Below are 25,187 nucleotides of genomic sequence, written 5' to 3'. Positions count from 1 at the left end.
TCTGGAAGTCCATGCCCGCCGTCAGATGTGCGCGGGCGCCCCACCACCGGATCGCTCGTCGGAAACTCTCGTCGAGTGTGATCCTCTCCTCGAAGCTGCCCGTCGTCTGGATCCAGCGCGCGTCCAGGAACTCCTGCAACGGGCGCATCCGGAGCCTGCACCGGGGGATGAGGTAAATGCAAGAAGACATCATTCCGAGGAGGGACTTGATGGACCTCACTCTGGCCGCGTCTGCAACCAGCATCCGCTGCACCTTGCCCAAAATGGCCCTCGTCCTTTCCTCCGACGGAGAGGCCAGAAGCGACACTGTGTCGAGCTTCGCTCCCAGAAACAGTGCGTCTTGCGCCGGCACCAGGTGGGACTTGGCGTAGTTTATGGAGAATCCCAGGTCCGTGAGAAGTTGGACGGTCCTTGCCGTGTGCTCCACGGCGAGCTCCTTCGTCTTGGCTCGGATGAGCCAGTCGTCCAGGTAGGGGTAGATGTGGATCCCCTCTCGGCGCAGCTGCGCCGCCACCGGTGCGAGGCACTTGGTGAACACCCTGGGTGCCGACCTCAGTCCGAAGGGAAGGGCTCTGAACTGATAGTGACGCCCTTGGACCACGAACCTGAGAAACTTTCGGTGTCCCTTTAGGATGGGAATATGGAAGTAGTCATCCTCCAAATCCAACAACGACAGGAAATCGCCCTCCTCCAGCTGACCCAGGACGTGTTGGAGGGTGACCATCCGGAACTTCTGTGCCTAGATGAATTTGTTCAGTCGTCGTAGGTCCAGGATGGGACGCCATCCTCCCGTCTTCTTCACGAGGAAGTATCTTGAGTAAACTCCGGAGCCCCGAAGCCTCTTTGGGACGAGCTCGATGACGCCCTTCTTGAGCATCGCCTTTACCTCCAAGAGAAGTTGAGGGACGTGATGTTCTTTCCTGGCCACAGGGGGGACGCGCGGGCACCTCTTTAGAAACTCGAGTGCGTGACCCTGGGCTAGGGCGTCCAGCACCCAACCGTCGGTGGAGATGGACTCCGACACGCTGACAAAGCTCGCCAGCCGGCCTCCCACCGGGGTGCTTCGGTGGGGGCCCGACCCCACGGCCGGGTCAGTCCTGCTTCGACGAGGCTTTGCCGCCTTGGCCTCCTTGGCGACGACGGCGGGGTCCGCCTGACTTGCCTCGTCCCCTGTAAGCTTCCTGCGACGACGAACGGGCCGCTTGACGGTAGGCGGAAAATCCGCCGCCGGAACCTTTGGAGGCACCCTGCTTGCCTCCGCCGCTCCGAAAGGGCGGCTGCCGTTGCTGGAGAACCCCAAGAGCCCGGGCCGTCTCCGTGTCTGCCTTGATGGCTTGAAGGGAATCGTCCACTGTTTTCCCAAACAGGTTGTTTCCGTTGAACGGCATGTCCAAGACTCTGGTCTGCACGTCCTGACGGAAGTCAGTAGCCTTGAGCCATCCACGGCGCCTAAGGCACACGCCGTTGCCCAACTGGCGAAATCCAGTGTCAGCGATCTCCGTTGCAAACGTAATGGTGTGGTCCGACGCCACCTCTCCTTCCTGCAAGCTCTCTAGGGCATCCGCCCTCTTGTCGTCCGGTAGGAAGTCCAGCAGGGGGGCCAGTTTGTACCACAACTCCCTGTCGTAGCGGGCTACGATAGCCAAGGCGTTGGCCGCCTTAATCGTCGTCGCTGCAGACGAGATGACCCTGCGTCCCATCGTATCCAATTTCTTCCCCTCGCCGTCCGGCGGGGAAGTTGACGTAGAGGCCGCGCCCCCCCCCCCCCGCTTTCTTCCTGGCCGCCGCAGAGACGACGGAGTCCGTGGTCGGCTGTGCCCGAAGGCACAAGGGGGCCGCGTCTGGGACCCGGTACTTCTTCTCGTACCGATCCCTTCTAGCTGGCGTCGTGGATGGGTTCTTGAGGAGGCCGTCATCCCAAATATCGTCCAGTAGAGGCACGGAGAGGACCGTCTTCCTCTTGGCCTCGCGCCGTTGATAAAGGAAACCTTCCTTCTTCTTCTCTTCCGGGCAGAGCTGGAAAAGCTCGAATGCCCTGGCGATCATGGAGTGAAACGATCCAATCTCGTCGGGCGGGGAAGCCCGGGTGGGAGGTGACGACGGCAGATCTTCGTCAAAAACCTCGTCGTCCGTACCCGTCGCGGCCGTGTCAGTCGCCGTATCATCCCCACGAGTCGTGGACGGGGAGGAGGGCTGAACAGGGCGCGATGGCTGAAAAGGAGGTGGAGGATGAATCCTTCTTCTCTTAGGGGGAGGGCTCCCAGAAGGGCCTGGCTCCGGGTCCCCCGTCGGGAGCGGTTCCTCCGCTGGTGGTAACGGCAGTCTCGTCCTTATCTCTGAGCATAAGGACTGTATAGCCAACAAAATGGCCGCCGAGTTGTCTTGCGGCGCTGGTTGAGGGGAGTCCGACGGGCGGTCAGGGGCCCCGTCGGCACCCTCGACGTTATCCTCGTCTCCTACGTCGGGATCCCTCCCGACGGGCTGGTCTTCTTCCACGCCAACGCCGTGGCTTAAGACTTCGATCAGCTCTTCCTCAGAGGTTGAGGCTGAATCCACAACGACCTCCTGCCCCCCCTTTTTCTTCTCCGTCGGAGGTTTCACGGGGGTCCTGTCGATGGGCATAAAAGAGGACTCCCTCCGCGGTGGCAGGGAGACTCTGAGCCCCGAGGTCGCCACCACTGGTGTAGCCTCCACAGGCTGAGCCAGGGCCGCCGCGACTGTCTCGATAGAGGCCTTGGCCGGATGGATTAAGGCTTTCACCAGCTTAGGTGCGCTCACCGCCTTCTCCTTGGGGGGAGGGACACTGCCTCGCTCTCCCTCCGATGGGGCCTTCGAGCTCGACCGGGGCCTCGCCAGGAGCTTCGCCGGGTGCTCGGCCTTCCTCTTACCCGAACCAGAGCGTTGGCTCGTGGTTGATGGTGCCGGGGAGGATGCGCCCTGCCTGGCGCCCGTAGAGCCCGACCGTTCGGCGCTCCTGGTGCCAGCGGACTCGCGGTGCTTGGCCTTGTGTTGGACCCCCGTCGCCGGGGCGTCCTCAAAGGTCTTAGAAGACCGCTCGGATTTCTTCTTCTTCTTCTCGCCTGACGGGCTCTTCCCTTCCAGCCAGTTGGCGAGACGTTGATGGCGGTCCTTCATGGTCCGCTCCGACATATTGCCGCAAAACGCACAGTCCTTCTCCACGTGCGTCTTGTCCTCATGTAGGCAGTAAAGACAAAAGGAGTGTTCGTCCTCCTTAAAGACATTCTGAAGCTGGCATCCAGGGCAGACCCTGAACAGCTTTCCGGGCGTCGAGCTTCCCTTCTCCTGGGCCATGTCCGAGATGGGCCTGAGAAACTTCTGAAGTCCTCCAAAAGCGTGGCTCGACGAAATCTTCACCCTTGAGGGGCGTAGACGAATCCGACACGGGTCCCCGTTGATCGGATGAAGAAACGGTGGAGCTTGAGGCTCTTTTTGACCGAAAAATCGAAGTTTTTGAGAAAAAAACGTGAAAAAATAGCACTAACGCTCGAGAGCAATAGCACGAGGATCCCAACACTTGAACGTGCGGTCAAAATCTGAAGATGGCTGCCAGAGGCGGGGCTTAGGTAGAGGGCAGTCATTGGCTGTGGTCAGTATGACGCAGAGATCAGTGATTGGTTATTACTACGAAAGACAGATCAGAAACGAAACTGATACTGTTTTTTTCTTTACCGAGGATTCCCAGCCTAACGACGGGGAATATTCATGAGCATGTGAATCCATGCCAGACCCCATGCTGGAGAACTGTGAAATTAAAGGGATTTTGAAGTAAGAACACTCTTCAGACGAGCGCTTAAAGATTGACAGCGCCGCCAGGTAACCTTTAATGGTACCCACTTGCAAGCCCTTGTGGGCCAAAGAAAGTAAAAAGGACAGAACCATGGGGATGTCACATGCAAAAGGATCCACATTCTGAACTCTGCACCAGTCGCAAAACTTACGGCAACGGTACAGAGACTTTGTTGCTGGCTTTCGGGCCGAAAGCAACACCTCCATCACATCTTCAGGGAGGTCCCAATCCTTATACCTCAACCTTTCAGAAGCCAAGCGTGAAGGTTGAGGGATCTGACCGCTGGATGGAGAACCAGACCCCCCCTCCCGTGAGAGCAGATCGTCTCGGTAGGGAAGACGACGTGGAGGGCAGATGGACAAGTCGAGAAGGTCCGGGTACCACGTCCTCCGAGCCCACGCCGGAGCAATGAGGATCATCCAGGAACCGAACTTCCGTAACCTCCGCAGCACTTGCGGGATGACGGGGACTGGAGGAAATGCGTACAGCAGCAGGAATGACCACTCCACCACGAACGCGTCTCCTAAGGCTCCTTTTGGAGGAAATTCCCGCAAGCAAAACCTTTCGCACTTACGGTTGACACTGGAGGCGAAAAGATCCACTTGAGGGGTCCCCCAAAGGGCGAAGATCTCCAGGAGAATCTCCTGAGCCAACTCCCACTCGTGAGAGATCGTGCTCTGCCTGATCAGAGCGTCCGCCCTCACGTTGTCGTCTCCGGCCAGATGAACTGCCGAGATCGAAACTTCCTGCTGGATGGCCCAGAACTCGAGCTGCATCACCTCCCTGCACAGAGGAAGTGACCCTGTTGAGGTAGTGCATGGCCACTGTGTTGTCCGTCAGGATCAGGACACTCTTTCCTCGCACAGTCGGCAGAAAAGCTTTCAGGGCTAGCCTGACGGCCCTCAGCTCCAACAGATTGATATGGAGTCTGGACTCCGACAGAGACCAACGACCGCTGACTGTCAGCCCATTGGCATGAGCTCCCCATCCCGTGAGGGATGCATCCATCACGATCGTCACCTCCGGCCAGGGAAACCAAAATGGAGCCCCCTTCATCAAGTTGCCTTCGACGGCCCACCACAGAAGGTCCCGGGCGACCGAGGCCGGCACCTGAACCGGGTCCGACATCCTGCCGGAGGACTGCGACCATTGCATCTTGAGTGCCCACTGCAAAGATCTCATCCGCAGGCGAGCCTCTGGCACCAGAAGAATGCAGGATGCCATGAGGCCGAGCAACCTCAAGAACTTGAACGCTGGGAGCGTCTGGGCATGCTGAAACTTGTGCACCATCTGCTGAATGTGAAGAGCCCTCACACTGCCCCAGGGAAGCGTCGAGCACTGCTCCGATGTACTGGAGCCGCTGTGTTGGCGTCAAATGGGACTTCTTTAAATTGAGGGAGAAGCCCAGCCTGTGAAGGGAGTGGCAGGTGACGGACAGATGATCCAGGACTTGCTCGGGAGAGCTCCGCCTGATCAACCAATCGTCCAGGTAGGGGTAGACGTGAATCCCCCCTTGCCTGAGATGCGCTACCACCACCACCATGAGCTTGGTGAAAACCCTCGGGGCGGAGGTCAATCCGAACGGCAGGACCCGAAACTGAAAGTGCGGGTCGCCAACCGCGAACCTCAGGTACTTCTTGTGCTTGGGATGGATCGGCACATGGAAGTAAGCATCCTTGAGGTCGAGAGACACCAACCAGTCCTGAAGCTGAAGGGCCTGGAGGACTTGAGAGAGAGTAACCATCTTGAACTTGTCCTTCCTGAGGAGTTTGTTCAAACCGCGCAAGTCCATGATGGGTCTCAATCCCCCGTCTTTCTTCGAAATCAAAAAATAAGGGGAATACCATCCCTTGTTCCTCTCCGCTACAGGCACCAGTTCTATGGCGCCTTTCTCCAGCAGGGCTTGAATTACCTGCGCAAGGAGCGGATCCGGACTCTGCAAAGAGGTTCCTCGGTGGATTGTCGCGAGGCCTGTGCCGAAAGGGAAGACAGTAGCCGTGGGTTATGATCTCCAGAACCCACACATCTGAAGTAATGGCACGCCACTCTACAAGATGCTGCGCCAGCCTTCCCCCAACCGGCGAACCATGGGGCATGGCCTCATGACTGAGTGGTAGCGGCTGCGGCGTTACCTGAGGGCAAAGAGGCAACTGCCCGAGCGGCCTTGGCACCACGGGTACCCTGTCGTCCACCTCTGGTACCCCTGCGTTGGCCTCTTTGACTGCCAGCTCCTCTCGCTTTACTGAAGGACGAGTAATAGCGAAAGGAACCACCCCTCCATTGCTGTCCCCTAGGACGAAAAGGCGGAGGTTGGCGAACTGCAGCGCCCAACGACTTTGCTGCAGCCTTTGAGGTCTGCAACCTCTCAAGGCTCTCGTCAGCCTTGCTGCCAAAAAGGTGTTCACCATCAAAGGGCATGTTGAGGAGCCGGGACTGCACATCAGGAGCAAACCCCGACTTCCGCAACCACGCAAACCTGACGGTGCTCGCTGTCATGGACCTGCTGACGTATTCAGCCAAGTTCAAACCCGACTGAACGGACTCACACATGGCATCCTTACCATCCTGGACCATAGCAAGGAAACCATCCCGTTCGTCCCATTCGGGAATATGTTCAGCCGCTAACGCAACACAGTTCCACAGAGTGTGTGTGAAACGAGACAAGGCACAAATGGAGTTGGCCGCCTGAAGCGCCATACCACCAGAAGAAAACACTTTCTTCGCCCAGCCATCAAAACGTTTGTCAGCCCTATCAGGAGGGATGGTAGGGTATGACGCCTGCTTTGCCGGGGCCGTGGCCGCCTGCACCACCAAACTCTCCGGAGTGGGGTGCCTGGTCAAGTAGCAGGGGTCGCTACTGGCTGGACGGTATTTTCGCGACAAGGACCTGCCCACCGCCGGGAGACTCTCCGGAGCAGTCCAAGCCGCCGCCACCCTTCTCTGTAAAGCCATATGGAACGGCAGTACCGGGTCAGTTGGGGAACCAACATCAAGGATGTCCGTGAGATCATCCTGCACAAACTCCCCTGGGGGAGCAGACCATCCCAAGTACTCAGAAACCCTAGCCATAAGGCGTCGGTACGAGGAATCGGCATGAGAGCCAGGCTCAGGCCTACAAAACTCCACCTCCGGAGAGGTGTCCAGTCCACTGGCATCATGCAGTGACTGCCTCAAATTGTCAAACTGACTATGGCCCCAGACAATTTCATCTGGAACCTGACTAGGAACCAGGCCATCAGAATCCTCATCCGCCTCTGAAATATATTCCAGGTGGCGAAAAGAAGGCACCCGAGAGTGCTTGCTCTTAACCAGAGCCTTCCTAGGGGGTTGCCCCGTGCCACGGGGTACCTCTGACACCCCGGCCTCGAAAGGCGTTGAGTGAATCGGCGCCGGCGTCGAGAGAACAGGCATCGGCGCCGAGAGGATCGGCGTCGACGTCGAGTAAATCGGCGTCAGATGCAGCGCCGCCAGCATCAGCGGCGTCGACACCGTCCTCGAAGCCGGAGCTCTGAGCATGTCCTTCGACGACCTGAGCGTCAACGGCTTCGACGACTTCCTCAGAGCCGGAGCCTCGAGAAAGCCTGTCGATGCCCTCGACGCCTCAGACGTCAATGTCTTCTTTGAAGACATCACAGGTGCACACGGTCTCGAACGCGTCGAGGACCGGGACCTGGAACGGGAACGTCGAGAACGAGTTCCCTTGTCCGAACGGGACCTCTCCCGTGACTCGTGCCGACCACTCTTGCGAGCGGTGTCTCTCGACCTCTCACGACCGACCCCACTCGGGGGCGCAGACGGCTTAGTACCCTGCGACTCAAGAATCGCCAGCATTTTCTTTCCGAAGGAAGCCCATTCCTCCTGCGTCGCACGGCATGTGGGGTAAGCGACGTGCCGGGCAGAGTCCTCCGAAGAGGACCTGGAAGACGACCGGTGTCGGCGCTTCCGAGAATGCCTCGAAGAGGCTGAGGAGTGGCGAGACCGACTCCTAGAAGTAGACCCACGAGACTTCCGACAATGACGCGGAGAGTCACCTCTCGAATCATCCGTCTAAAAGCCCCGCAGACTTCGACTTGCTGGGTTTGGACACCCGACCTACCGACAACTTCTTCTTACGTTCACGTAAGGCTTTGGACGTGAGTGACTGGCAGTCGATACAGTCATCCGTGTCGTGGGCCTCCCCGAGGCACCAGAGGCAGGCATCGTGCGTGTCCGTCACCGACATCTTGGACCCACACTCCCTGCACTTCTTGAAGCCCGGACGCGGGGTCGAAGACGAAGTAGAAGACATCTTCACACGAAGGATTTCACAAAAACGAACAGGTTCGAAGAACCGAGAAGAACAGAACTCCAAAGAGTCGAGGCGTTAACCGAGATTCACGAAGCAACACGTTCGCAGAAAAAACGGAACTGAGGCTACGGGCGTCATGCGTCCTACTTATCACATCGGACGACGTCGGACGTGGTCCTCGACGACGGCGCATCGACGTCATCGACGCAGGACGCAGAAAAAAGTTTCCGAAGCAGCACAGCTGTGGTGATTACATGTCATAGATATGGAATACGTCGGAGGACCCAATCCCCTCAAAATCATTTTACTGCCAACTTTTTTTTAAAAAAGGATTAAAATCCTCCCACTAACAAATCTTATCTGGAGCACTGAGAGCAATGGAAAGTGAAAAGGCAAAGGAAGCCAGCGAATTGATGCTAGAGCAGGGGAAATAGATTCCTGAGATGGGAGGGAGAAGAAAAGGCAGATGGAGGAGCAAGTAGATTGAGCGGAGATGAGCAAGATGAGAAGATGCAACGCCAAAAATACGAGTGAAACAGTAGAAAATGCGAGAAATAACAAGAGAAGAAACAAGTAATTTAGTAGCAGAGAAGGAGCGAAAAGGCCTAGCGTTACGGAGGAAAAAGAGAGGAAATCGACATGAACGAGAAAGTGCAGTAATGTGAGCAGAAGAAATAAGGGGAGAATCAATGCATACACCAAGGTTGTGAGCGGAGCGTGGGATAGGTGGAGTTGGAGGGGGGGCGGGGAGGGAGATGAACGTAGCAGGGAGAGGGGAGGAATGGAGGAAGCAAGAAAAAAAAAAGATGACCTCAGTCTTAGAAGAGTTAAGATAAGGAACAAGTTACTTACCTGTAACTGTTGTTCTCCAGCATGGGTCTGGCATGGATTCACATGCTCATGAATATTCCCCGTCGTCAGGCTGGGAATCCTCGGTAAAGAAAAAACCAGTATCAGTTTCGTTTCTGATCTGTCTTTCGTAGTAATAACCAATCACTGGTCTCTGCGTCATACTGACCACAGCCAATGACTGCCCTCTACCTAAGCACCGCCTCTGGCAGCCATCTTCAGATTTGGAAGCACGTGAAGTGGCAGTATGACCAAGTGAAGAGCCGCAGAGGGGTAGGCGGGAGGGTTCGCATGTGAATCCATGCCAGACCCATGCTGGAGAACAACAGTTACAGGTAAGTAACTTGTTCCTTCTCCAGCATGGGGTCTGGCATGGATTCACATGCTCATGAATAAAGAATACATAGCAGTACACACATGCACAACCACGGGAGGTGGCAAAGGCTCAACATTAAGCATCACATCAACTCAACATTAAGCATCTTACCTCCTCACCAGGCTCACCTCAGGCGAACAGGTTGCGCAGCACTGCTTGGCCGACCCTGGACTCCTCCCTGGAATCCCGGTCGACGCAGTAGAATTTCGTGAAGGTGTGCGTCGACCTCCACGTAGCAGCCCTGCATATGTCCAGCAGGGGCACACCAGATAGGAACGCCGTGGTAGCTGCGATCGCTCTGGTGGAATGGGCTCTCGGACGGCCAGGCAGCGGTCGGTTTGCCAACCGGTGACAGCACATGATACAGCCGGAGAGCCATCTGGAGATGGAAGCCTTCGAGAGAGCCTTCCCCTGATTGACAGGTCCAAAGTTCACAAAGAGTTGTGACGTCTTCCGAAAACCCTTCGTGCGGTCCACGTAGAACTTCAGCGCTCTAGCTACATCCAGCGAGTGCAAAGTCCTCTCAGCCGGCGACGAAGGCGACGGGAAGAACACAGGTAACACCAAGGGTTCGTTGAGATGGAAGTCCGACGGTACCTTGGGCATGAAGGAGGGGTGCGTCCTGAGCACTACCCTCGTGTCGTGGAAAGTCAAGTACGGGGCCTTGCAGGAAAGGGCCTGGATCTCTCCCACTCGTCGTGCGGAGGTGATGGCCACAAGAAAAGCTGTTTTCCACGATAGAAACTTCAACGGGGCCGAGTGCAGAGGCTCGAACGGAGGTCCCATGAGCTTGGTCAGCACCACGTTGAGCTCCCACGCCGGGGCCGGAGCCTTCACCGGCGGGAACGATCTGAACAGTCCCTTCATGAACTCTTTCACCAGACGATGAGACCACAAGGACGTCCGGCCCGTGGTTCTGGTGTATCGGGAGATCGCAGCAAGATGAATCTTGATGGACGCATGTGCCAGACCAGCTTTGGCCAGCGTCAGCAGGTACGGCAGTACTTGGGGAGCCGTAATCCGTAGAGGGTTAATCTTCTGTGCGTGGCACCAGACAGAGAACCTCTTCCATTTGTGTCCATAGCATTTAAGAGTCGAGGACGCCCTGGCCTTTGCAAGAACCTCTCTGCAATCGGCCGGTATGTCGTATCCTCCAAACTCTAGTGCTGCAGGAGCCAGGCCTGCAAGTTCAGCGACTTCGGGTCGTGGTGGAGGATGGCACCTCCTTCCCTGGAGAGTAGATCCGCGTCCGCCGGCAGCTTGATCGGCGGGGACGCTGACAAGTCCAGAAGGTCCGGGAACCATATCTGCCTCGGCCACGCAGGTGCGACGAGGATCATCCTGCACCGTGACCTCTTGAGCTGGTTGACGAGCCGGATTAGCAGAGGCAAGGGAGGGAACGCGTAGAGGAACAGGCCCTCCCAGGGGAACGAGAAAGCATCGCCCATGCTCCTCGTCTGGGGAAACCTGCTGGCGAACCTCCGGCACTTGGCGTTCGTCGCCGTCGCGAACAGGTCGATCTGGGGTGTGCCCCACCGTCGGAAGAGGCGATCCACCAGATCCTGCCGTAGTTCCCACTCGTGGCACGAGCGCAGCTCCCTGCTGAGTGAGTCGGCGATGGTGTTTTTTATCCCTGCCAGATGAAACGGCACCAGAAAAGTCCCTTGGGCGACGGCCCAATGCCACAGGTCCTGCGCCTCCTTGGACAGCGCTGGGGACCTGGTTCCGCCCTGTTTCCTGATGTAAAACATGGTGGTGGTGTTGTCGGTGAAGATCCTCACCACCTTGCCCTTGAGGGACGGAAGGAAGGACCTGAGGGCCCAAAACACTGCACGGAGCTCCAGGACGTTGATATGTAGGGACTTCTCTGTCGGGAGCCAGAGTCCCCTTGCGTGCAGATTTTCGGTGTGCGCTCCCCACCCTTCCAGGGAGGCATCCGTGGTCACAGTCTCCTGGTGGGCTGGGGTCTGGAAGTCCATGCCCGCCGTCAGATGCGCGCGGGTGCCCCACCACCGTATCGCTCGTCGGAAACTCTCGTCGAGCTTGATCCTTTCCTCGAAGCTGCCCGTCGTCTGGATCCAGCGCGCATCCAGGAATTCTTGCAACGGGCGCATCCGGAGCCTGCACATGGGAATGAGGTAGATGCAGGAAGACATCATCCCGAGGAGGGACTTGATGGACCTCACTTTGGCCGCGTCGGCCACCAACATCCGTTGCACCTTGCCCAAGATGGTCCTGGTCCTCTCCTCCGACGGGGAGGCCAGAAGGGACACTGTGTCGAGCCTCGCTCCCAGAAACAGTGCGACTTGCGCGGGCACCAGGTGGGATTTGGCGTAGTTCACGGAGAATCCCAGGTCCGTGAGGAGTTGGACGGTCCTTGCCGTGTGGACCACGGCGAGCTCCCTCGTCTTGGCGCGGATGAGCCAGTCGTCCAGGTAGGGGTAGACGTGGATCCCCTCGCGGCGCAGCTGCGCCGCCACCGGTGCAAGGCACTTGGTGAATACCCTGGGTGCCGACCGTAGTCCGAAGGGAAGGGCTTTGAACTGGTAATGACGCCCTTGGACCACGAATCTGAGGAATTTGCGGTGCCCCTTTAGGATGGGAATGTGGAAGTAGGCATCCTCCAAATCCAATGACGATAGGAAGTCTCCTTCCTCCAGCTGACCCAGGACGTGCTGGAGGGTGACCATCCGGAACTTCTGCGCCTTGATGAACTTGTTCAGACGTCGCAGGTCCAGGATGGGGCGCCATCCTCCCGTCTTCTTCTTCACGAGGAAGTATCTCGAGTAGACTCCGGAGCCCCGAAGCCTCTTTGGGACGAGTTCGATGGCGCCCTTTCTGAGCATCGCCTTTACCTCCAGGAGAAGTTGAGGGACGTGAAGTTCTTTCCTGGCCACGGGGGGGACGCGCGGGCACCTTCTTTGAAACTCGAGCGCGTGGCCCCGGGCCAGGGCGTCCAGCACCCAACGGTCGGTGGAGATGGACTCCCACACGCTGACGAAGCCCGCCAGCCGGCCTCCCACCGGGGTGCTTCGGTGGGGGCCCGGCCCCAAGGCCGGTTCAATCCTGCTTGGACGCGGCCTTGCCGCCTTGACCTCCTTGGCGACGACGGCGGGGTCCGCTAGACTTGCCTCGTCCTCTGTAGGCCTCTTGCGACGACGAGCGGGCCGCTTGACGGTAGGAAGCGAAACCGCCGCCGGAACCTTTGGAGGCGCCCTTGCCTCCGCCGCTCCGAAAGGGCGTCCGTCGTTGCAGGACTCCAAGGGCCCGGGCCGTCTCAGTATCCGCCTTGATGGCCTGAAGGGAATCGTCCACTGTCTTCCCAAACAGGTTGTTCCCGTCGAAGGGCATGTCCAGGACTCTGGTCTGGACGTCCTGCCGGAAGTCCGTAGCTTTGAGCCATCCACGACGTCGAAGGCAAACACCGTTGCCCAGCTGGCGGAATCCAGTGTCGGCGATGTCCGTCGCCACGGTGATGGCGTGGTCCGAGGCCACCTCACCTTCCTGCAGGATCTCAAGGGCCTCCGCCCTCTTGTCGTCCGGCAGAAAATCCAGCAGAGGAGCCATCTTGTACCAGAGCTCCCTGTCGTAGCGGGCCACGATAGCCAAGGCGTTGGCCGCTTTAATCGTCGTCGCTGCCGACGAGATGACTCTACGCCCCATAGTATCCAATTTCTTTCCCTCGCCGTCCGGCGGGGAAGTCGATGTGGAGGCCGCACCCCCCCCCGCTTTCTTCCTGGCTGCCGCGGAGACGACGGAGTCCGGGGTAGGCTGCGCCCGGAGGCATAGGGGGGCCGTGTCCGGGACCCGGTACTTTTTCTCGTACCGGTCTCTTCTAGCTGGCGTCGTGGAAGGGTTCTTGAGGAGGGAAAGGCCCTCATCCCAAATGTCGTCCAACAGAGGCACTGCGAGGACCGTCTTCCTCTTGGCCTCGCGCCGCTGATAAAGGAAGCCTTCCTTTTTCTTCTCCTCAGGGCAGAGTTGGAAAAGCTCGGAAGCCCTGGAGATCATGGAGTGGAAAGATCCGATCTCGTCGGGCGGAGAGGCCCTGGCGGGAGGCGACGACGGAAAATCCTCGTCGTATGCCTCGTCGTCCGTACCCGTCGCTGCCGTGTCAGTCCCCGTATCATCCCCTCGGGTGGACGGGGAGGAGGGCTGGAAGGGGCGCGACGGTTGAAAAGGAGGTGGTGGATGGATCCTTCTTTTCTTGGTAGGGGGAACACCAGAAGGTCCCGGTTCTGGATCCCCCGACGGGAGAGGTTCCTCCGTCGGTAACGGTAGCCTCGTCCTTATCTCGGAGCATAAGGACTGTATGGCCAACAAAATGGCCGCCGAGTTGTCTTGCGGCGCTGGCAGAGGGGAATCCGACGGGCGAGCAGGGGCCCCGTCGGTCTCCTCGACGATGTCGTCGTCGTCACCTGCGTCGGGGTCCATTCCGACGGGCTGGCCTTCTTCCACGCCTAGGCCGTGGCTTAAGACCTCGATCAGTTCCTCTTCTGAGGTTGAGGCCGACTCTACGACGACGCCCTGCCCCCCCTTCTTCTTCCCCACGGAGGGTTTCACGGGGGTCCTATCGATGGGCACAAAGGAAGACTCCCTCCGAGGAGGCAGGGAGATTCTGGGCCCTGAGGTCGCCACCACTGGTGCAGCCACCACAGGCTGAGCCAGGGCCGCCGCGACCGTTTCGATAGAGGGCTTGGTCGGATGGATCAAGGCCTTCACCACCTTAGGTGCGCTCACCGCCTTATCCTTGAGGGAGGGGGCACTGCCACGCTCCTCCTCTGCCTTAGAGCTCGACCGGGGCCTCTCCAGGAGCTTCGCCGGGTGCTCGGCCTTCCTCTTACCCGACCCAGAGCGTTGGCTCGTGGTTGATGGTGCCGGGGAGGGTGCGCCCTGCCTGGCGCCCGCAGAGCCCGACCGTTCGGCGCTCCCGGTGCCAGCGGACTCGCGGTGCTTGGCCTTATGTTGGGCCCCCGTCGCCGGGGCGCCCTCAAAGGTCTTAGAAGACCGCTCGGATTTCTTCTTCTTCTCGCCAGACGGGCTCTTACCCTCCAGCCAGTTGGCGAGACGTTGATGGCGGTCCTTCATGGTCCGTTCCGACATGTTGCCGCAAAACGCACAGTCCTTCTCCACGTGCGTCTTGTCCTCATGAAGGCAGTAAAGGCAGAAAGAGTGTTCGTCCTCCTTGAAGACGTTCTGCAGCTGGCATCCAGGGCAGACCCTGAACAGCTTTCCGGGCGTCGAGCTTCCCTTCTCCTGGGCCATCTCCGAGACAGGGCCTGAGAAGCTTCTGGAGTCCTCCGAAGTGTAGCTCGACGAAATCTTCACCCTTGAGGGGCACAGATGAATCCGACACGGGTCCCCGTTGATCGGATGTAGGATCGGTGGAGCTTGAGGCTCTTTTGACCGAAAGAATCGAAGTTTTTGTAAAAAGCGCGAAAAAATAGCACTAACGCTCGAGAGCAATAGCACGAGGATCCCAACACATGAACGTGCGGTAAAAATCTGAAGATGGCTGCCAGAGGCGGTGCTTAGGTAGAGGGCAGTCATTGGCTGTGGTCAGTATGACGCAGAGACCAGTGATTGGTTATTACTACGAAAGACAGATCAGAAACGAAACTGATACTGGTTTTTTCTTTACCGAGGATTCCCAGCCTGACGACGGGGAATATTCATGAGCATGTGAATCCATGCCAGACCCCATGCTGGAGAAAGAAAATGATTGGACATCCAGGACTGGGTGGCAAGGAGGCAAGATGAGAGAGTCTTGTGGATAGCCAGAGTGAAAGACGAGAAATAAATAAAACGTTGTGTGTGTCATCGGCATAACAGTGGTGGGGAAGACCAAACAAGGTGATAATGGAAGCCAGCAGAATAGTATATAGGGAGAAGGGGGCACATTACAGAACCCCCAGGTACAACATGTTGAAGAGGGAAAATAGAGGAAGTGTCAGCAGCCCAAGAAACAGAATAGGTACAATTACAGAGATAGGAATGAAACCAGTCAAGAACACAGTTTTTGAAGCCAAGACAAGCAAGTGATGCAAGTAGAAGAGTGATCGACAGTATCGAAAGCTGCCAAGCGATCTAGAATTACCAGGAGAGAAGAATGCTTACCATAACGGGCGGATAGAAGTACATTTGTGACAGAGAAGGGTGCAGTCTCTGTAGAGTGGCAAGAGCGAAAGCCGGATTGGTAGCAGGGAATGAGAGAGTGGGAATTAAAATGGCTAGAGACCTGAGAGTAGAACATTCTCTCAAGAAGCTTGGAGGGATAAGGAAAGAAAGAGGTCTAACATCAGAGGGGAGAGAATGATCCAGAGTAGGCATCTTGAGAATGTTAAGAATTGTAGAATGCTTGAAGGATGGAGGGAAGACGGAAGAGGTAAGGGAAGCATTAAATAGTAAATTAAGGTCGTGAAGGAGGAGTGGGAAGACTTTAGGAATTAAAGGTGAAAGAAGGGAATATGTAGATGGAGAAGTGGGATGGACATGACTCATAAAAGTATAAGTATCCACATCACACAGAGGAGGAAAGGATGATAGAGATGCGGGAGCGGAAGGAGAAGTCTAAAGGTACCTCTGCTACTTCTGTTACCCACTATACCCTTCTTTCCCCATTTACAAACTTGCGGAAATAGATTATGGGGCAGAAGACAAGCAGCACAGAATAGGCCAGGACTTTACAAAACCTGCAACATCACTGTACACAAACAGCTAAGCAAATCCTCCAACGCAAATGTGTACAGACCCATATATTAATGCACACAGAATAACACCTATGTGGAAGGCACACCAGATGTATTGGGCAGTGTATTGTTGTTCTGAAATAGCGCTGATGGCTTTTGAGAGGTATGGAACCACAACACCAAAGTCTGGGAATTCAATCAAAACTATTTAAACACTGAGAAAAAAAGAGCAGTGCTAATTAGTGCCTAGAATAACATGCAAACCTTCTTTTTACAATATCCTAGGTGTCCCACTAGACTTTTACCCTACTGTTTTTTTTTCTCCTAGGTGCTGCACTAATTATGTCCATTGTGATTTTGTTCTCAGTGCCCACACTGCTGTTCCTAATGGCATTCTTCACCATGAATACATGTCTGCTGTTGAATTGGTAAACACTGCTGCCTTCTCACAGTTTTCTGCAACATGATTTAGGATCCTCTGCTGGATGCAGTCGGCTGCTAGGAACAATAGCTAATTCCAAGGTGCCTCAAGACTTCTACCCACAATTATCCTACCAGAGCTGCACAAAGAAGTTGGCACGGCTGCACCTGATGGATGTGCCCAAAGTCCACTGAGGTTTTCTTTTCCACGTACACATTCTAGGTTCCTACACAAACCACGTACAAACTTAATCACCCACACATGGCAACTGAACACACCCTTCCCAAAAGACACCAAGCATTGCGGAGCCTCTCCAATCAACGTATATATTATAGTGCTAACAAAAGCATCCTTGCATTCTCAGCACACAAGGCTTCTGTCTGGACCCAAGATGAATCGCACATAAACTGATCCATAGTTCCGGGGTACATCCAAATCGCCCATATCAATACAATAGCAAAGCTGTCTTGCATTCTACCTCTCACCCCACTAAGACACTTAAACCACCCTCTATTGGATCTGCTGAAGTGCCAAGAGACCATGCAAATGGCAATTGAGCAAATTACACAAATCAAAACAGAGCATAGCAATAATCCTTTCTGAAACTTAGAGGTGCAAACTGGAACTGCATTTTTGTAGACAATTTCCCAGATTCGAACTGCACAAGTCTTTTTGTAACCTTAAAAATTTATGCAATTTCTACAGTCCCCATCATCTCTGTGCATCCCAGGGAGGTACAATGCAATCACATAAGATCTCAACAGATTTAAAGAAAACTTCCCCAAACTCCTAACTATTGCCAACAAATGGCCCAAACCCAAATGGAATGGATGTTGCGGGGATGGATTAGGTTAGTGCTTGCAGTGATGCTTTTTTGCTTGATGAGTTATGGAGACTAGGCAGTGACTGACATTCCTCCAATTTTGGTATCAAACAGATTAAATCTGACCGAAAAACCAACCCCTATTCTGTTGTGACTCACCACACATACCCCTCCACCAGAAACAGAATAAACGTATCTTACCTGATGGTTCTGCCTGTTCTGATGATCTTTGGATGCCATTTTCGGGAACATATTCACATCCCCTGTCAGAGCCATGACCTTTTCCTGGTCTTGGGGCACCAATGCAGCCAATGCCTCGGCTCTCTGCTTCCATTCAATTTCCCTACTCTCTGCTTGCTTCAGCGCCGCAGTAACATGCTCAAAGTCCTTCTGCGTGTTGATCATATTGGCTTGTGCCTCCTCCTCCAGTTGGCGGATTCTTTCTGACAAGGAGGCTAGCTGCTGTTCTCTCTTCAGCAGATCATGGCGGCCTTGCCGTAGGGACCCTTCCACAAGCCTTCTGTGGGCTTTTTCTTCATCTTCCTGCAGCTCAAGAACATGTATACGCTCCTTCAAGGTTTCATTCTGCAGTTCCCGCTCATTCTGGCCATTTTCCAGATTCCGTATCATTTGCCTAAGAGATCCCACTTCTTGATTCTTCTGGACCAGAGTCTCTTGTAGATGTCCCAAGTTCTCCTGCACAACCAACTGATCACGTTCCTCCATTTTCAACCATGCAATCCTCTTGTTCAATGACTCAATTGTACATTCTCGTTCTCTGAGGGCATCCTGTACCTGGTGAAGCTTTGCCTTTTCAAACTGCACCTCACAGTCTTTGTTGGCCAAAGTCTCCTCGAGATGACTCAAGTTCTCCTGCAGGGACAACCTCGCCTTTTCCTCCTGTTTAAACATTGACATGCTATTATTCAACACTTCGATTGTATGTTCGCACTCTTGTAGGGTGTCCTCTAGCTGGTGCAACTTTCCCCTTTGAACCTTGATCTCTTGGTCTTTTTCAGCTACTGTCTGACGCAGATGGCCCAAATTCTTCTGCATGTTCAACTTCTCTTCCTTCGCTTGTTCTTTCAGTATTGCAATTCTCTTGTTCAACGTCTCCATTCTCTGATTGTTGACCTTCAGTGCATTCTCTGATTGCTGGACCTTATCCAGCTGAGACTTCAGCTCATGGTCTTTTTTGGCGAAAGTGTCTTTCAGATGGACAAAGTCCCTACGAAGATTTAGCATCTCTTTGTTCTCCTGTTGCAACCTTGTTATCCTCTCATGCGAGATTTCCATCTCCTGCTTCAATCCCCTCAGTGAGCCATCCAGCTCCTGGACCGCCTCTCTCTGAGCTTTCTCCTCTGCCTCTTTTTCAGACAGCGCCTTACGCAAACAGATTAGATCATCCCCAAGTGAAGTGATCTTTGTCTCATATTCCTGTACCTTGTTCTTTAGCTGTGTTCGCTCCATTTGCAGGGAAGCTTTGTCGCTTTCTGCCTGTCTAGCTGCCTCTTCCATCAGGTTGGCCCGGACACGCCAAGAGTTCAGCTCCATTCGAACCTCTTCCTCATCTCGTTGAAAGGCAGCTAGTCGTTCTTCTAGAGCAAGGAGTTTGATGTTTCTGTCCTTTGCCAACTCCTGTAGACTTTCAGAGTTCTTTGTCAAAGTCTGGATCTGTCTTTGAAGTTCTTGGTTCTGCTCTTGCAGGGACTCTATCACGTGTGCTTTTTCCCAAGCAACTGAAACCAAGTGCTTCAATTCATCCACTTGCTTTGCCATCTCCTGCTCCAAGTCTTGGGCCGTGCACCTTAGATCCTCAACCATGCGGTCCCTCTCGCCCAGGGTTGCTCTCATGTGGTCCAAGTTCTGCCTCAGGACCTTTGTTCGAGTTTGCTCCTCTTCCTCTTGCTCTTCAACCTGCTGGCGTAGGGACTCCAGGTCCTTGTGCCGGGCCCGGAGGGATGCCTTCAGATTCTCCATGCTCTCTTGAAGAGCCAAAACCTTTGTCTCCGCCTCTGCTCGGTGAATCCCAAGCTCACTCATCACTTCCTGCTGTGTCTCCAGCTCCTTGGTGCGATCCTGCAGGGCAGCCTGGGCCTGGTGCAGAGAGGAGTACAGAGAATGTTTCTGTGCCCTCTCCTTCGCTTCCAGCTCCTGCAGTGTCTCCCCCTGTGACTCAATCACCTTCTCTTTTTCCCTTAGGTCTGCTCTTGCCCGTGCAAGATCCTCCATGAGGCATTCTATTTGTCTCTTCTCCTGTTCCTCCTGTCTGCTAATCTGCTGCTTCTGATATTCAAGATCTTGCTCCCTTTGTCCCAGGGACAGCATCAATTGTTCTACCTTCTCCTTCAGGGACTTCACCTGGTGGTCTCTATGATGTACTTGCCTCTCGTCATCGTCCTCTCTCTCATGAATCCACAGCTGCTGAGTCTCCAATTCCCGGTCTCTTTCAAGGAGTGCCTGTGTAAGGCTGGCCACCCTTTCCCTCAGCACCCTGATGTGCCCATCTAGCTGTTCATCATGCTCATCTAGCACTCTGATCTGCTCCCGAGGTGGCTTGTGTTCCTGTATCTTCATGCTCAGGTGATCCTGTGTCTCTTCTGGTGTTCGGCTCTCTTCTGATACCCGTTTTTCATTCTCTGTGGCCAAGGCCCCTCTGTGGGTCAACATTTTGTTCAACATTTCAAACCGCTCTGTTGCTTGGACTACTTGCACCTCGGAAGCGTGGAGGTGGTCTTGAAGGTCAGAGATTTCTGCATCTCGCTTTCTCACAAGGAGAGTCTCATGCTCTAGAGCAGTCTGCAGTCTACGTTTCTCAATATCCTGCTGATGCAGACGCTCTCGCAGGGTCAAGAGCTGAAGGTCTCGTTCTTCAATTTCCCTAGTCCGACACTCAGAAGCTACTGGAATCTCCTTTGCAACTTTGCTATGGCACTCCCTCATAGTGGAAAGTTCTCGATCTCGCTCTTCAACCTCCAGAGATCGACGCTCCAGAGTTTCCTGGAGTGTGTGTCTTACATCTTCTTCCCCACAGAGATACTGTCGCAAGGCCAAGAGTTCAGCATCACGCTCTGTAACCTTCATAGTCATATCCTCTAATGCAGCCTCAAGGGCTTTTCTCTCATCTCCAATGTGATGCATCTGTAGACTCATATGATCTCTGTCCAGCTCACTGTCCTTTGAGTTCTGATGTTCTAATGCCACCTGTAAGGCTTGCTTCTCCTTCTCAGCCCCAATTTTGTTTTCTTGAAGAACTGCAAGGTCGGCACTTAGTTGTTCAACTTTGGCAGTTTCACGTGCCAAAGAGAACTGCAGAATCTGTGTCTCTCTTTCTTTTTCATTTAGACAATCTTGCAACTTCAAGAGTTCGCTGCATTGCTCTACAACCTTGGTGGCCTCACGCTCCAAAGAGTACTGCAATGTCTGTCTTTTGCCTTCTTCTTCATTGAGACGCTCTTGCATGGCTGATAGTATTCCCTCTTTCTCCTTTGCACTAATGGTTTGCCGAGCGACTGTGATCTTCAGACCGTCTCCTTCTCCCTCTCGCTGCCAGAGCTGTTCTCTCAATGCAGCACTTTCTCTGACTCCTTCTTCAGCAGAGAGAGTTTGATGCCCAAGATCAGCAATTAAAATGCTCCTCTCCTTCTCACCCTCATCCAGGCGTTCTTGCAAGGCACAAACCTCCCGCTCTCTCATTGCTAAGGTTTCTGAGTGTTGATCCAATGTCTCCTCCAGTTTCTCCTTTTCCCTGCTCTGCTTTTGGAGATGCTCTTGCAGACTGACAAATTCTAACTCTTTCTCCTTCACCTTGCGGGTTTGACATTGTAATGCTGACTCCAGGCCCTGCCTTTCTAGATCACGTTCCCTCAGCATTGCAGTTTCCTTCTCTCTTTCTGCCATGGTCAGCAGCAGTTGCTCAAAGGCACTCCTGAATGTGACTGCCACTGCCTCGGGTCCTCTTAAAGTTACATGTTCCTTGTCTTGCCCAGTAATGTTGAAGTCGAGGCCATCCAGCACACTTTGGAATGTATGTCCACCTTCCTGGCTCTGATTCTCCAGAGCCTTCCTAATGTTCTCAATTGCTCTTTCAAACCCCAAAATCTGGCATTGTAGAACCACGTTCTCTCCATCTCTCTCATACCCTTTCTGGGTCAGGCTCCTCAGAAGGTTCTTGTGTTTGTGTATCACTTCATCTTTTTCCTTGACCTGAACTTGCAGAGCAAATATCTCTACCTCACTATCGTTCAATTTCTGAGACAGGTCCTTCATATGGTTCTTGTGGTCTTCCGCCTTTTCCTCAAGCTCCTGGATCTGTTCTCGTAGAGCAGTGATCTTCCCTTCACTCTCAGTATATTTTTGGGTTTGGTTCTTCAGAAGGATCTTGCATGTTTTCACCTCTTCTTCAAACTCCTGGATTTGCCCTTGTAGAGTGGAGATCGCCACCTTGTTTTCCATCAATTTCTGAGTTTGATTTTGGGCAAACTTCCTGCCTTTTTCCACATGTTCTTCATGCTGATGGATTTGTTCTTGTAGATCGGAGATCTCAATCTCTCTCACTGTCAATATCTGAGTCATGTCTTTAAGAATTGCCCTGTGCGTCTCCAGCTCTTTCTCACGCTCTTGAACCTGCTCTTGCAGCACAGAGATCTCCACTTCTCTGGTAATCATGTTCTGATCTTGGCTGTTTAAGAGATTCTTGTTTTCCTTACCCTCCTGCTGAAGTTGTTGGATCTGTCTTTGCAGGACAGAGTTTTCTGCCTCACTTTGGGTCATTTTTAGAGTCAGGTTCTGTAGAGCATTCATGTTTTTCATAGCCGCTCTCTCCAGGTCTTGGACAAGCTCTCGGAGGCAGGAAATCTCATTCTCTTTCTCAAGAACATTCCAAGTTTGTTGCTGCACTAAATTCTTATCTTCCTCCACCTCTCCCACTTGCTCCCGGATATGCTCCTGTAGGGCAGATATAGTTGTGTCTCTCTCTGTCACTCTTTGACTCATATGGGCAAGAGTCTTCTTTAATGTCTCTCTCACCTCCTCGCAGTCTTGTATGTGTCCTGTCATAGTTTTAATCTCTAGATCTTTTTCAGTCACTTTCTGAGTTAGGTTCTTTAGAAGCTCTTTGTCGTTTTCAATCTTTTTGTCAAGTTCTTGGTTCTGGACAAGAAGAGTGGATATCTCTAGCTCTTTCTCAGCTAATGCCTGGCTCAGTTTCTCCAAAAGGTTACATTTGTCTTCATTTTCTCTTTCACGTTCCAGGTTCCGGCCTTGTAGAACAGAGATCTCCAGCTCATTCTCAGCTACTTTCTGAGTGAGACTGTTAATAATGTTATTGTGTTCCTTTATTATTCCCTCCAGCTCCTGCACATGCTCCTTCAGATTGACAATACTTTCATCTCTGTTGGTTACTTGTAGATTTAAATGCTCCAAAGCCTTATTCAGACTTTCTATTTCTTCCTCTCCTTCTTGTAAAGACCCTCGCAGAGTTGCAGCTTCCATTTCTTTTTCTGCCACTTTCTGATTTAAGTTTGTGAGCAGGTACTGGTCATCCTCTATCTTTCCCTTCCACTCCTGAAATTGCTCCTGTATATTGGAGGTCTCCAGATCTCGCTCTGCCAGTTTCTGAATCAGATCCTTCAGATGTTCCTTATGTCCTGCAATCTCCTCTTCTTTTGTTTGGAGCTGTTCCTCGAGGGCAGCATTTCTCTCGTCTAGCTTAGCCACTTGCATAGTCAGGTGCTCAACAGTATCCTTCAGCTTCTCTCGCCCCTGCTCAGCCTCTTGTATTTGAAATATCAACGTTTCAATCTCCATCTCCTCCTTGGTAAACTTTTGAGTTAGGATGCTCAGACATTTATGTTTTTCTTCCAGCACTCTCTCCTGCTCCATAAGCTGCCCTCGTACAGAAGAAATCTCCACCTCTCTCTCAGTAACTTTCTGAGAAAGGCTCTTTAAACGGTTTTCATATTCTTGTATTAATTGCTTGTCTTCTAGGGCCTGCCCTTTTAGACATGTGATTTCCAGATCTCTCTCTGCCACATTCTTAGTCAAGTCCTTCATGTGGCTCTCATGTGCATTCATCTCTCCCTTCAACTCCTGAACCTGTTCCTGTAGCACAATATTTTGCTCTTCTCTTTCAGTTACTTGCAGACCAAGGTGTTCCAGAGAACACCTCAGCCTCTCTCTCTCCTCCTCACCCTCTTGCATGTGCCCTTTCTGAGCTTCAACCATGATGTCCCGCTCTGTTAACTTCCGAGTTAAGTTCTCTAAAAGATTCTGGTATTCCTGCTTGGCCCCATTATGCTCCTGGACTTGCCCACGTACAGCAGTGATCTCCAGCTCGCTCATGGTTAGCTTTTGAGTCAGATCTGTGATAACATGTTCACGTTTCAGGACCTCGCCTTCATGCATCTGAACCTGCTCTTGTAGAGCAGCAATGCTTGAATCTCTTTTAGTCATTTGAAGACTCAGGTCCTGTCGAGTTGATTCAAGGGCCTCCATCTTCTCCTCACTCTCCAGCATTTGCATTCTCAGAGTTTGAATCTGCAGTTCTCTTTCTGCCACTTTCTGTGTCACATCTTCAATAACAGTCTTGCTTTTAAATACTTCTACTTCAAGATCCTGAAATTGACTTTTTAAACATGAAATTTCGATCTCTTTGTCAGCCACTGTCTGGGTCAAGCCCTTCAGATGGTTCTGGTGTTCCTCCACCTCTCCTTCAAGCCCCTGGACCTGTCCTTGCAGAGCAGAGATCTCTGCCTCATGTTGAATAATCTTTAGTGTCTGGTTCTGTACAGTGTTCCTGCTTTTCATAGCATCTCGTTCCTGGTCTTGGATCTCTTCACGAAGGAAGGCAATCTCATTCTGTTTCTCAAGCACATAAACACTTTGACTCGTTAGAAGATTCTTATGTTCATCTATCTCCTTCTCCAACTCTGGGACTTGCTCCGCTAAGGCAGAAATGTGCTCATTTTTCTTAGTTACTTGTAGATTCAGGTTCTGCAAGCTAACTTTTAGCTTCTCTCTCTCCTCCTCGCCCTCTTGCATGCAAGAGCTCAGATGGCCAAGCTCCAGTTCTTGCTCTGTCACTTTCAGAGTCAGGTTCTCTAGGATGTTCTGTTTTGTTTGCATCTCTTGTTCTATTGCCTCTTTCTGCCATTGTAGAGCAGATAGGTCTTGCTCTCGCTCTCTTACTTCTTGCGTCAGGTTCTTTAGAGCTTTCTTGCAATTCTCCATCTCTTCCTCAGACTCCATTAGCTTGTCCATAAGGGTGGCAACTTTCTCATCTCTTTCTATCAATTGTTGACCCAGATACTCTATGGAACCTTTTAGCCTTTCTCTCTCCTTCTCATCTTCTTTGATCTGCTGTCTCTGTGATACAATGCCGTCCTCTCTTTGAGTCACTTGTTGCCTCAATTGCTCCACAACACAGTTTAGCTTCACTTGCTCTTCCTCATTGCTTTTGACCTTTTGCTGCAGCGAGGCAACCTGCTTGTCCTTCTCTGCGACACTGCAATGGAGGAGATCTACAAGTGCCTGCACCTCTGACTGCTGCTCTTGCAGTGAGGCAGTTTCTTCCTCCTGCTCCACCAGTGCCTTCTTCAAAAGCTTCAGCTCCTCTGCAATAGTGATGCTCCCTGCTGATGCCACATCTCTTTGTTCCTGCAAGGCCACAATCTCTCTGTTTCGGACCTCAAGGGATGAGAGAGCAGCTTGAAGTCTACCCTCTGTTGTAAGGTGGGCTTCCTCTGTTCTCGTGCACTGATCCTGGGATGCTTGGAGTGATCCTCTTAGGTGGCAAGTCTGCTGCAAAAGTTCATCCCGTATTTCTCTGGCTTGGTCCAACTCGTGCTGCGAAGAAAGATGGACAAATGTTTAAAAAAACATTGCTACGTTGCTTTGCCTCTCATGCAGTGGGGGAGGGGGGAAGGGGAGATAA

General features: G+C 53.3%; 1 protein-coding gene across 1 annotated transcript in view; it reads right to left on the bottom strand.

Annotated features, from left to right (window-relative positions):
- The window catches only part of LOC138580226 (centrosome-associated protein CEP250-like), a 1,782,457-nt gene that overhangs the window by 196,463 nt on the left and 1,560,807 nt on the right, over positions 1 to 25,187 (bottom strand). The window contains exon 29 of the mRNA XM_069650593.1: positions 17,456 to 25,099. Within this exon, the coding sequence (XP_069506694.1) occupies positions 17,456 to 25,099 (7,644 nt within the window). The remainder of the gene's footprint in view (positions 1 to 17,455; positions 25,100 to 25,187) is intronic.

The sequence above is a fragment of the Ambystoma mexicanum genome, chromosome 3p (genome assembly GCF_040938575.1).
Source record: "Ambystoma mexicanum isolate Mex_15411 chromosome 3p, UKY_AmexF1_1, whole genome shotgun sequence".
Classification (NCBI taxonomy): Eukaryota; Metazoa; Chordata; class Amphibia; order Caudata; family Ambystomatidae; genus Ambystoma; species Ambystoma mexicanum.
This window is presented reverse-complemented; position numbering and strand designations above follow the sequence as displayed.